At 47.3% G+C, this 13894-nt stretch overlaps 1 protein-coding gene across 1 annotated transcript in view; it reads right to left on the bottom strand.

Moving 5' to 3' along the window:
• COL3A1 (collagen type III alpha 1 chain) overlaps positions 1-13894 on the bottom strand; it is a 2242195-nt gene that overhangs the window by 1717266 nt on the left and 511035 nt on the right. The window contains exon 9 of the mRNA XM_068244947.1: positions 7834-7887. Within this exon, the coding sequence (XP_068101048.1) occupies positions 7834-7887 (54 nt within the window). The remainder of the gene's footprint in view (positions 1-7833; positions 7888-13894) is intronic.

Here is a 13894-nt window from a genome sequence, read left to right as displayed (position 1 = left end):
AATTAGTGAGGAGGTCTAGTGAGGAGCGTTGGGTTACTAATTTTAATCTGCCTGATTATTGATTACTCTTCTGCCTTACGATTTTATTCTGATCCTGTCCTCTCTGTTCCCAACCCTTGCCTGTCTGACCATTCTACTCACCAGTGGGTCCTCGCCACTGATGAGGTGTTAGCTTCACCAGCTCCTCTGGTTAAATTATTTGCTAGTGACCTATTGCTCTTGCACCTAGGCTGCAGTACAGTCTGAATCGCCTGCTCCTCAGGTGATCATTAGTTGCAGTGCTGTTTGTACCTCCTGCACCTAGGCTGCAGTACAGTCTGAATCGCCTGCTCCTCAGGTGATCATTAGTTGCAATGCTGTTTGTACCTCCTGCACCTAGGCTGCAGTACAGTCTGAATTGCCTGCTCCTCAGGTGATCATTAGTTGCAGTGCTGTTTGTACCTCTTGCTCCTAGGCTGCAGTACAGTCTGAATCGCCTGCTCCTCAGGTGATCATTAGTTGCAGTGCTGTTTGTACCTCTTGCTCCTAGGCTGCAGTACAGTCTGAATCACCTGCTCCTCAGGTGATCATTAGTTGCAGTACTGTTTGTACCTCCTGCTCCTCAGGCTGCAATACAGTCTTGATCACCTGTCCCTCAGCAGATCACTAGGCTGCAGTACTCTCGGAATCACCCGCTCCTCGGAAAATTCTATCTCTTCAGTTTCAGTATCTCCAGCTTGCTGGGGTTTGTACTTTCAGTGAACTGATAGTACCTCACCAGCCCCTCTGGTGAGGTCTCGCCAAACTATTAAAGTTACTGAACTCTATTATTTGGTCAATGTACCGATAGTACCTCACCAGCCCCTCTGGTGAGGTCTCGCCAAACTATTAGTTACTGTACTCTATTACGGTCTCTGTATCTGATAGTACGTAGCCATCTCCTCTGGAAGGTCTGGCCGTACTTATCAGTGCTCTCGCAGTTAGTGCCCACCAGCACCTCTGGAGAGGCCTAGCCTTATTGTTTCTGAGGCTCATCAGCTCCACTGATGAGTACTCATTATTTATTCGTCAGTAGTCCCTATCCAGTTCCTCTGGTAAGGACTAGTTAGCCTATTCTCTGTATTCTCTCTGTTGGTACCTTCTCCAGTCCTCTGGGAAGGTATGTTCAAAGCTGTTAAGTCGGTGTACTGATAGTGCCTTACCAGCCCCTCTGGTAAGGCCTTGCAAACTATTAAAGTTACGGTTGCACCAAGCACTACACTCATTTCATCCTTGTAGCTATACCAGTATTATTGGTGATTCTGCAGATCACCACATAATCAAGTATAGCGTCTGCATTATTGGTGATTCTGCAGATCACCATATAATCAGACGTCTGAGTTGCGGCATCCAACCGTTACAGTACCTTTGTAACTTTTATTTTGTAATTTTTACTTTGTTTTGTAAATCTTTTGTACAGTATATATTATTTTCTGCATTGTTCCACTTTTTACTGGAATATTGAATCGTTATTTAATACGTTTGACTTCTGCTGTACTAAGCTAACACTCATATCCTAGAAGAGACTGCAGTGTAACTTGCCTTACAAAGTCAGTGCCTGATTGTGCCTTGCTACTGTACGATTGTACTGTGTGTGTGTGTGTGTGTGTGTGTGTGTGTGTGCGTGGCGTTCCCGTATTCGGCCTAAAGCGCAAAGCTGACCCGATTGCGAAAACGCGGATTGCGTGCAGATCACTCGACAGCAGAGTGGAAGTGTCTAGCAACAGCTAGTGGTGGCAGTCAGAAGTGTTCTGAGGGGTCACAGCCTTGTGTTAGCTCGACTAAGGCTGCTTCCCCTCTCGATCTGGTCAAACCCGCAGTCGGGAACCGTATCTGCAGGCTTGCCGCGGGGCCGATTCCTGACATTATCATGAGCGTTCAGCTCACTGCTCCCTGTGCTCCCTAGAAGACATGCTCCAGCGCTTACAGACATCTGTCTTCTTGCCTTCTATTGAATTTTCGTGCTGGACAATGACACACCACGTGACAGGCACAGAGCTCAGGAAATGAATCAGGAGGAGGGGCGGCACTGCCTGTCTAGCTATAGTAGCATGTAAAGCTGTGCGGGAGGGTGGCTGTTCACCACAATATGTTGTTTCACAGGCCCTCCTGCGTCCCATAAGTATAGTATACACTGCGCACAGCTGAAGGAGGCAAACAGCGAGGCGTATAAATAGCGCTCATCCTGACCAGCGCTCATAGGCTGGAGCCACGCCAGCCTCTGTGTCGGCCCGGCTCTGCCCTGCAGCATATATTATATGAAACAAATCTTCTGGCCAATCGCACCAGGTTATGCACCTTCTGCTGTTAACAATTTCTTGTGATCACCAATATATAACAACTTGCATCCTGATAGCTAGCTGCATTAACCCTGCCCTTGATAAAACACAGTGGACCAACACCAGCAGCTGACATGGCACCCCAGACCATCACTGACTGTGGGTACTTGACACTGGACTTTTGGCATTTCCCTCTCCCCAGTCTTCCTCCAGACTCTGGCACCTTGATTTCCGAATGACATGCAAAAGTTGCTTTCATCCGAAAAAAGTACTTTGGACCAGGGGCGCCTCTAGCCATTTTGTCACTCCAGGCAAGAAAGCCTGTGGGGCCTCCCCCCCCCCCCCCCGTGGTGGCCACTACGTTCCCCTCATCAATACCCCTGCCCCCCAACCCCCCCCCCCCCCCAGTGGCACCTCCCCATGTGAAAATAATCGGAATGCAACAGTGTTTCACCCAAAAATAAACGGAATGTGTAAGCGTTTCACCAGAAAATAATCAGATTGCAGCAGCATTTCACCAGAAAATAATCATAATGCGGCAGTGTTTCACCAGAAATTACACATAGGCAGGGCTCCACTTTCATGAGGCACAAAGGGGGACAGAAGGAGGCACAGGGGTTCTGAATAAGGCACACAGGGTGACATAGGGAGGCACAGGGGGACAGAAGGAGGCATAAGGGTCAGAAGAAGTCACAAAGGAGGACAGAAAAAGGCACACGGAAACAGAAGGAGGCACACAGAGGGACAGAAGGAGGCACAATGGGCAACAAAAGAAGGCACAATGGGGGACAGAATGAGACACAAAGGAGGACAGAAGGAGGCACAGGAGGACAGAAGAAGGTACACAGAGGGGCAGTGAGCGGTACAGGGGGACAGAAGAAGGCATGAGGATCAGAAGGAGGCACAAAAAAGGACAGAAGGAGGCACAGGGGGACCGAAGGAGGCACACAGGGGGACAGAAGGAGGCACAAAGGGTGGCATAAGGAGGCACAATGGAGGACAGATTGAGGCACAAAGGGGAACAAAAGGAGGCACAGGAGGAAAGAAGGGCACACAGGGGGACTGATGGAGACACAAAGAGGGCAGAAGGAGGCATGATGGGGACAGAAAAAGCACAAAGGGGGCACTGGAAGACAGTGGGAGGCACAAAGGGGAAAATAAGAAGGCAGAGGGGGTGTAAAGAGGCACAGGGAGACAGAAGGAGGCAGATGGGAACAGACAGAGCCACAGGGAGACAGAAGAAGGCACAGAGGGGCACAAAAGGAGGCACAGGGGTACAGAGGAAGGTGCAGGGGATAGAGGTGGCACGTGGGGACTGAAGAGGCACATGGAGACAGAATGAGGCACAAAGGGAGACAGAAGGAGGCACATGAGGACAGAAGGAGGCAGAGTGGGACTGAAGGAGGAACAGGGGGGCAGAGGTAGCACAGGGGGGAAAAGAAAGGCACGAGGGGACATATGGAGGCACAGGGGGACAAAAGGAGGCAGAGGTGGCACAGGGGAACTGAAGGAGGCACATCGAGACAGAAGGAGGCACAAAGGGTGACAGAAGGACAAACAGGGGGTCAGACATGGCACAAGGGACTGTAGGAGACACAAGGAGACAGAAGGAGGCAAAAAATGGACAGAAGGAGGCACAAATGGGGGGAAAAGGATGTACAAGGCACAGAGGGACACAGTGGCAGCTGCCTGCAACTAACGCTAAGCAGATGCAGCAGAAGCAAGTAATAGAACGCCCGTAGGGGGTGGGGCTTTGTCAGAGGGCGTGGCTTCACCCAGGGGACGTGGCTTAACCCAGCAACATGGCGCCCCCAGGACCAATGGCACTCCAGGCAGTGGCCTGTACTGCCTATGCCTAGAGGCTCCCCTGCTTTGGACCACTGAGCAACAGTCCAGTGCTGCTTCTCTGTAGCCCAGGTCAGGCGCTTCTGTCGCTGTTTCTGGTTCAAAAGCGGCTTGACCTGGGGGAATGCGGCACCTGTAGCCCATTTCCTGCACACGCCTGTACACGGTGGCTCTGGAAGTTTCTACGCCAGACTCAGTCCACTGCTTCCGCAGGTCCCCCAAGGTCTGGAATCGGTCCTTCTCCACAATCTTCCTCAGGGTCCGGTCACCTCTTCTCGTTGTGCAGCGTTTTCTGCCACACCTTTTCCTTGCCACAGACTTCCCACTGAGGTGCCTTGATACAGCACTCTGGGAACAGCCTATTCGTTCAGAAATTTCTTTCTGTGTCTTACCCTCTTGCTTGAGGGTAACAATGATGGCCTTCTGGACAGCAGTCAGGTCGGCAGTCTTACCCATGATTGCGGTTTTAAGTAATAAACCAGGCTGGGAGTTTTTAAAAGCCTCAGGAATCTTTTGCAGGTGCTTAGAGTTAATTAGTTGATTCAGATGATTAGGTTAATAGCTCGTTTAGAGAACCTTTTCATGATATGCTAATTTTTTGAGATAGGAATGTTGGTTTTTCATGAGCTGCATGCCAAAATCATTAGTATTAAAACAATAAAAGGCTTAAATTACTTCAGTTGTGTGTAATGAATCTAAAATATATGAAAGTCTAATGTTTATCAGTACATTACAGAAAATAATGAACTTTATCACAATATGCTCATTTTTTGAGAAGGACCTGTATTTACACAAGATGAATCTTCTGGCCAATCGCAACAGATTATACACAGTCTGCTTTTATTGATTCTTGTGATCACCAATATATGGCCACTTGCCGCATGTATCATACAGGAAAGATCTTCTGGCCAATCGCACCAGGACACATACACAATCTACTGTCCTCAATTCCTTATGAGCAACAATCTGTAGCAAATCAAACAGTCTATGGTACCACAGGACTTGCTTCCAGACTTAATTGTCAGAGACGGGCTGTACTACTTCCAAGACAAGTTGTTTGTTCCTCTGGAGTCTCGTCTTCTGGTTCTCCAATCTTGCCATGACAGCAAACTTGCTGGTCATTTTGGTGTAGACAGGACTCTTGATTTGCTCCGAAGGAACTTCTGGTGGCCGGAGATCTCTAAGGACTGTAACCAGTTTGTAGCCTCCTGTGAAGTGTGTGCCCGCTCCAAGAATCTTCGCTCTAGAGTCTAGACCATGGGGTCTTCTGAATCCTCTGCCCATCCCTAATAGACCCTGGGAGAACATCGCTGTGGACTTTGTCATTGAGTTACCACCTTTCCGAGGCTTTACTGCTATCCTGGTGGTGGTGGACCGCTTCTCCAAGATGGCTAATTTCCTTCCCTGTAAACGTGTTCCCTCTGCGGCCGAGACTGCCGAACTTTTCCTCAGAGAAATCATCAGACTTCACGGTCTACTATTAGATATGGTCTCCGATCGTGAGGTACAATTTACTTCCAGATTCTGGCAACAGCTCTGCAAGTGCCTGGGAATACATTCTGCTTTATCCTCCGGTTACCATCCTCAATCCAATGGTCAGACAGAGAGGACCAACCAAACCCTTGAACAGTATTTAAGGTGTTTTACCTCTGCCTCCCAAGATGACTGGTGTTCTCTTTTAGCAACAGCAGAATTTGCTAACAATAATACTGTCCATTCCTCCACGAATCAGTCTCCCTTCTTTATGAATTACAGCTTCCATCCCTCTTTCTTGCCTGGAATCAACTTTACTGCCACGGATTCTGGAGTCCAAGAAAGAGTATCTGCTCTCAAGGATAACTTCAATATGGTCCAGAAAGTCATAAAACAGACTCTAGAGACGGGGAAAAGATCTGCTGACAAGCTGAGAAGAGAGGGTCCTGGGCCCTGGCCTTGTACCTGGGGATTTAGTCTGGATGGGTATTTCTCATTTGAAACTTCGTTGTCCCTCCAAGAAGTTAGGTCCAAGATTTATTGGTCCATTCTCAGTATTGAGTCAGATTAATCAAGTGGCCTTCAAACTTTCACTTCCTGAATCACTCCAGATCCATCCTGTCTTTCATGTGTCCTGTCTAAAGAAGGTGGTACCCAGTAACTTCCCAGACTACTACTATTCCTCCTCCACCAATCCTGTTGGATGGAGTTGAAGAATTCGAAGTGGAAAAAATATTGGACAGCAGGAGAGTCAAGAATTCTGTCCAATATTTAGTGAAGTGGAAGGGTTTCGGTATGGAGGAGAACATTTGGGAACCCGCCAGGAATGTCCATGGCGACATGCGCCGAAAAGGTTGCACCAGCGTATGCGCCGAAAGGCTCGCACTCACGCATGCGCAAAAAGTTAGGACAAATTTCCGGCGTTCTGATTGGTTCCCCACAATATTTAAGCAGCACTTCCCTCAGTGACAGTGCTGCTCGTTCTGACAGCTTGGCGTAAGCCCCATGGTTATACCACTGCTTCTTGTTATTATTCTGATTGATTCCTGTTGTGACCCTTGGCTTGTGACCCCGACCTCCGTTGATCGCCGCCTGCCCCGACCCCGGGCTTGTGCCCTGTCTACGTTGATCACCACCTGCCCCGGACCTCTGGCTAACTGACTGACTATGTTTTCTCCTTCTCATATACTAACGTCAATGTTCTCCCAACCACAAGCTGAGGTTATCCCGGTTTTGACCTGGTGGGCACTAGGCAGCGAAACCCTGCACTCCCCTCAAGGGGGTGTGGGAAAAGACCCGTCGTCACTTAGACCCCACTACTGGGCAACCCCTCTTCCATCAGTGGAAGGGACAACAGTGTCTGAGGATAACTGAGCCGAAGTTAACAATTGGGTTCTATAGTTCTTTTCCTTCACAGTGCAATTGATTGAGATCGTGACCAAGGCAACAAACAATTCAGATTATTTTTTCTTACTCCACTGAGCAGTTAATCTTATCTGCCATTTAACCATTGCAGGAGAGAACAATCCCAGTTTTATGTTCTTTCTAAAAGTTAAAAAGTAGGTTAAATTTTGAATTGTCTCAAATGACTTATACAGTCTTTGTGTTCCAGAAGCAAAAATATGTGAACTATTTACTTTTTTGTAATCTGTCCCCTGCACTCAGAAGCTAGTCTTTTTCAGGCCAGAGTTGTTGTATGGCTGTAATTCCTAATCAGCGAGGATTACCTAAAATCCGTCTTGGAACTGAATGAAAGAAACTTGCATACCTGAAAGTTTAAGTCTTTCAGACAGAGAAAGAAAACAAAAAGGGACACAGACCAGTTATTTGTATGCTTGACACTATACATACACATGTCTATCTCATCATGTCACATGTCTCCATGAGTACATATTAAACCTGTCTTTGCTGCTGTGGTATTTTTTTAGCTAAATTGTGCTTCACTATCCGAAATTTTCAGTTTTTCTGGAAAATGTCTTATATTACTGCAATTTATATTCAGTTCATTGTGTTTTCCAGAATTTAAGGGTACCCATCCAAACTCAAATAATTTCATTATCCTCTATGTGGAATCCGACATTGACAAATAGTTCTGAACGAATGTTCTGATTATGTAGGGGTATAATCTACAGTGAAAACATAAGCAGAACATATACTATATTTTTGAAAACACGGTGTTCTACTATGCTATAGAGACAATCAACAAATTTACACTTACAGCTAGACCAGGCAAACCCTGTTCTCCAGGTCTTCCAGCTCTACCGGTTTCTCCCTTAAATAAAAGAATAACAATATTTACTTTAATAGTTCTTATGATGGTGTACACACTTGCAAGATTCTGCCCTGCTGGAGATGATTGGAGCATGGAAGTAATCTGCACACATTAAGCAAGAAATGTAAGTTGCAATGACAATGCAATGAGAAAATCACTAACATACTAAACTTTAGCTAACCTTTGCTGTTGTCTAATATGACACAGGCAAGAGTTGTAAACATTTGCAACCTAATAGCAGTCAATTATCAATACATCCATTTCATGTTCTGCAAAGCAAATATGTTCTTCACTGTTTTCCAGGATTGGAGATCTTTAGTTTATCTGGCCAATAGGATTCATATCACATAAAATAAAATAATGGTAACATTTATAACATAGACATGTTATGTCTTTGAAGTATATGGAATTTTTATATCAATCCTTGACTTTCTACAGAGTGTTTCTATTTCCTTTAGCAATTTAGTAAACATATTACCACATTACATGGCTTCGACTTGGTGTGCATTTGTGTATAGCTGGCATAAAGATACTACAGTGGTTCCCATGAATGTGTCGCAGCAGCACCGGGTATGTGTCAACGCGTCCCCCCGCTCTGCCTCTTCACCATTTGTTGGCTCTGTCCTCTGCTCAGTCTATTAGAGCAGCTACAAGAAAATGGACGCCGACGTCCGCAATTGCGGACATCGTTGGCCATTTTTTGTAGCCCTGCACTAAGTACTATAAGGGTGGAGGCAGAGGAAATCAGAAGGAGGGGGCCAGAGAGGAAGCACTCGGAGGAGGAAGCACAGGGTGAGTGAAAAGGGAGCTCAGAACGTCCTCTCTGTTCTAAGATACACAACAGCATAATAATATTTGTAAAGCGGACCTGAGCTCAGAATGTCCTCTCTGCTCTAAAAGATACACAACAGCATAACAACCTTTACTAAAGAAGACCTAAACACAGAAAGCCCTCTCTGCTCTAGAAGATACACAACAGCAAGAGGTTGCGACCGCATCAGGGCCCTTGGACCAGAGGGGCCCCTAGGGGCCCTTCTTCAATCGCAGTATTAGCTCTCTATCGGTCCTGTGCTGGTAATTATCACTTCTATAGATGCTTTGACTGGTAGTAATCATTAACAAACTGTCCCCCATCCTCTTCTTGCACCTCTGACACTGTAGTTGTCCTTGGCAGGTTTTGGTGCACCGTATCAATTGTTATGTATAGAGTGTTTGGGGGGCCCCAGGTAAAACTTGCTCCGGGGCCCATAGCTCCTTAGCTACGCCACTGCACAACAGCATAATAACCTTTACTAAAGCAGACCTGAACTCAGAATGTCCTCTCTGCTCTAAAAGATATACAACAGCATAATGACCTTTTGCATATTGCCCTGCAGCAATCTTACTGTACCACCAGCAGCAGCAGCAGCATATTATCCCTGCAGCCCCCTGCTCATTGTGCAACAGCAGCATTGTGACCCGCCACCCCCCTCCCCCATTGTGCTGGCAGCAACATACTGTCTCTGAGCCCCCATTGTGCCAGCAGCATAAGCTGGAGGCGATGGGATTCCCATCGCCTCCAGCAGCAGCAGTAGAAGCATCATCATCTCCTGCTCTGTTGTTGCAGTGGCCGCCGTGTATGCAGAGCAGCCGAGGCCGGAGAAAGCCACTCTCAGCCAGGAAATAGAGGAAGCACTATTGTCAATCAGCGGTGCGCTTGCTTCTTCATCCCCTTCCGCTGTCATCGTGACGCCGCCAGCAGCAGCAGGCCTGTGACTCGGGCTCACCCGCAGGGAGGAGCAGACTAGTTGGGCGGAGCATAACCACAGAGGGAGACGCTGAACCACGTGGATGTTTTACTGATATGCGCATTTTAACCAAGCTTTGTGAGTGCAATTTTAATACTTTTTATTTGGAATAAACAGTATCACGCTATGCAAATATCTGTCTGAGTTTAAGGTGCTGTGAGGCTACTTATACTGTGCAAGGAGATTCAAGCTGCTGAACAAACGCTTATGCTGGTCTTGCTGGGTCAGCCATATTATTTGGTAAGGGGCTAGTATCTCACTCTGGGAGTGCCTGCATGTGGAGTAGTCTATGGTGCTGGGACACCATATGCGTGGTTATATGTGATGAGCACTTTGTGGTGAGAAGTTACCAACTTACTGCGCCATAGAGGCTCTCTCTTTTTCCTTTCATGCATGGTCTGAATACGGCTGGAGGTATACAGGAGGATCGGATGAGATAAACTGGCTGGGCCACACGCGCTGATTGCCAACTGTCATGATTGGCATCTAAGTTTGGTGAGCACAATCATTTTTCATAAAAAGGATAATGCCTGATGATGTATTAAGTACCAAGATTTGCTAATTTAGGACTTTTTATGAATTTAGGACCTTTTTTGAATTTAGGACTTACAAACTTGGACATTTGCTGGTGAAATTTATGGAACATCGGAATGGTTGCTGAATAACTGGTTCTCAATTAATAGTTTTAAGAACCTATAGGGTCCTTGGAATCTAGGCCCATAGGTTAAGTATAAAGGTTGGGTCTTGAGTACTAGGCCATTTGGTATTTATGCATTGATGAACTCACCAGTTTTGTGATTAGTGTTCCTATACCGGTTAAGTGCATTATCTGATAGAATAGTGGAGACACTTTAGGACCAGTGATCTAGGTCCTTTGCAGAAGTTGTTATATGTCTTTAGAATTTTTTCCTCAGGTTGTTATAATTTATAGTTCGGATATGGAAATGGTGTGTTGTATAGTGATGCACTGAATACCCATACAGATAAGACCTGCAGAGCGCTGATATCATTTTAATATAATAGTGAGCAGACGCTCCCTAGCAGGATGGCAGGGAACCTGGGGGGATGTGAATGTTTGTTTATGCCTCCCGAGACCAGCAATAAACCCTAAAACCAGAGGCATTCACATAGCACAGATCTACTACAAGGAACTGCTGATAAGAAGCAGGATACAGGAACGCATCAAATCATTAGGTGACATTCCTGCCTGTCCTGAGAATACCCAAAGACATGGCCCTGGCTTAATGAGCTTTTGATATCTCATTTCATAGTAGTCCATAATTCGATGGATATTGCGGAACAGTTTGGGCCCAGCGGTCCACAACTCACAGTGCGCCATGCGACCAGCGCAGCACACCTTCTGAGATGTTAATCGATTACCTAGTCATCTCCCAGCCTGAGAGATAGATTACATAGGCAGGGAAGGTGGCACTCCAAGCGAGTTTGATATCGATTGGTTCAGCGCATGATGACGGAATGTAAAATGTTGGGTTTAATATGATATGTCAGATATCCGCTGAGTTATGGCATACTTGGAGAAACTGCCAATTCTGTCCCTCAGACAATAGGGGCGGACTTCAGCAGCCTGAGGTCAGATTGTTAAGGGTGGAGCAACCTCTCTTGTTACCATCCACACCCTCTGGCAGAGGAAGAGTTAAAACCGACTGACACTCAGCCTGGAGGGAGAGACCCCAGCCATCCTGTAACATCACGGATTTGGGCTGGATGAAAAACGGATTAATACCTATTCCACAGAACTTTCCAGAATTGGACTACATATCTCTGTGGGACTTAGCGCAAAGGACACGGTAACTTGACAAACTGCTCAGACTGTAATCAGCTATTATTTTCATATTGAACCCTTATTATTTCTGTATCCATTTGTTTCTATTGCTATATTTTGTTCTGCATTATTTGTTTAAATAAACGATTTAAAAATCGTTCGTCTAAGTGCTGTTCTGAAACAAATCTCCGCCAAAAGAATTCACATCTTCAAAGAGACGTGTTACATAACTGTTTTGATTAAATATTGTTAGTTTTGCTATCTCTAGAAAGCTTGACAAATTAACCCTTTTTCCTACAGGATTTAGCTAGAGTTAGAATTAGCGCATTCGCACGCTTTTATTGCGGATTGGTGGCAGCGACCTGGCCTCTATATGAGAGCACAGATTGTATCGATTGTATATACAATCGAAATTAGACTGTGTGTGGACTCACCAACCAATCCAAAAGGTTACTTTGCCTGCAGTTCTGACTGTCTTCAGGATTCCCTCAGGGTCTGAGGCTTTATGGTAAACTGCAGCAAAGGGAACAGGAATTGGTGGGTGACTGCGCATACGTCACATTGGTAGGCAGCGATGGGGCGGAGCCCAAATTGCTGTTAGTTTTTGCAGTTGTTTGGAGATAATTTTCAGAACAATAGAACATTGTTATTTATGTAACTGTTCTACAGAGCTTAAGCTCTGAGCACATAGACGGTGCAGCTTGATATAGCATAGAACCAGATTGTTACAGTTTTTATTTGGCTATGTCTGAGCAAGTCAATTACCAAAACATGTCCTTGCCCGACCTACAAAACCTTTGTCAGGCTCGGGGCATCGATATTCGGGGAAAACCCCAAGCTACACTGAGGACCATCCTCATGGAAGCCGATGGCCAGGTGATGGATGCCTTGCAACAATCCAGTCCAGAGAGACAGGATTCTCCTGACCCGGAAAGTGCTGATGTTGCAGACGCAGCTCAGGAAACTGAAAGTACCCACAGGGACTTTGATGCACCCAGAAATGCGGCAGATGACCCTCACAGAGGGACCGACAACCCTGGTCCATCCCTCCCTGTCCCTGATCCGGTGGAACAGCAGCTGCTGCAGCACCTGAGAGACACTGGCGACCAGGCATACCTGCAGTTCCTTCTCCAGTCCCGGAGAGAGGAGCGACAGTTCCAGCTCCGGAGAGAGGAGCAACAGTTCCAGCTCCAGAGAGAGGAGCGACAGTTCCAGAGGGAGGAGTTGCAGCATCAGCGTGCCCTTGAACTGGCCCGGGTGAGACAGGCAGATCAGTCTTCCACCCCTAGCCCTCTTCTTGCAGGGGGTACACCGATGCCTGTGACCCCCAAAGCAAAATTTCCTGTCATGGAAAAGGGGGTGGACATTGATCTCTATCTGCGGTCGTTTGAGAAAGCGTGCCGACAGTTTTGCATCCCAGAGGCACAGTGGGCCATCCACCTGACACCCCAGCTGATTGGTAAAGCGCTGGATGTCTATGCCGAGATGCCCACCGAGCAAGACAGCGATTATAAAGCTATCAAGGAGGCTATAATCACTAAGTTCCAGTTAACTCCTGAAGTTTACCGGAAAAAGTTTCGTGCCCTGCAGGAGGCACCCACAGACTCTCACGCAGATGTGGCACCACATTCCATCAATGGGTTTGAGTCCTTAAAGAAAAGACTTTTGAAGCTATTGCGGATCTGATGATCCATGAACAGTTCCTCGCTATATGTGCTACAGACGTGAGGCAGTTTGTGCTGGAGCGGAAGCCTCCATCTGCCAAAGAAGCTGCTGCGTTGGCAGACATATTTGTTGCCACCCGGGTGCCGGATCTTCGCAGGCCTGCGGCCCCGGATACCCGCAGAACGGCAGTACCAGATACTCGAAAATCCCTGGTACCTGACAGAGACAGAGCCCTGTCCCAGAACTGGAGAGAAGGCAGGCCTGCTGGCCCTGGGAACCGTGAGGCAAGGAAGCCCTGGTGTGAGCTGTGTCACAGGCCCGGACACACCAAGCAAAACTGATATGTGAGGAAGTCAGCCCAGCCATCTAGCCCACAGGGGGCTAGCAACTCCACACCACCATCTGGTCCAGCCGGGGTCAGCAACGCCGCACCTCCATCCAATGCAACAGGGATCCAGCAATCACCAGCCTGTTGTTGTGAACGGGCAGACCGTCATCGGATTACGTGATACCGGAGCAGATATTACCCTAGTTCGCTCAAGTCTTGTTAAGGAGGAGGATATCCTCCCAGGAAAGTACCTCACCCTGACAGGAGTCGGAGGTACTCGCACCCATGTTGCCCAGGCCCGAGTTGCGATCGACTGGGGAGTGGGATGCCAAGAGCGGGTTGTTGGGGTCTTGGATGATATTCCTGTTGAAACCGTGCTTGGCACGGATCTAGGCACCCTTGTGTGCCGTTACGAGTACCCTGCGGACATGCAGGAGGCCCAAG

This window comes from Hyperolius riggenbachi, chromosome 7 (assembly GCF_040937935.1).
Source record: "Hyperolius riggenbachi isolate aHypRig1 chromosome 7, aHypRig1.pri, whole genome shotgun sequence".
Taxonomy (NCBI): domain Eukaryota; kingdom Metazoa; phylum Chordata; class Amphibia; order Anura; family Hyperoliidae; genus Hyperolius; species Hyperolius riggenbachi.
This window is presented reverse-complemented; position numbering and strand designations above follow the sequence as displayed.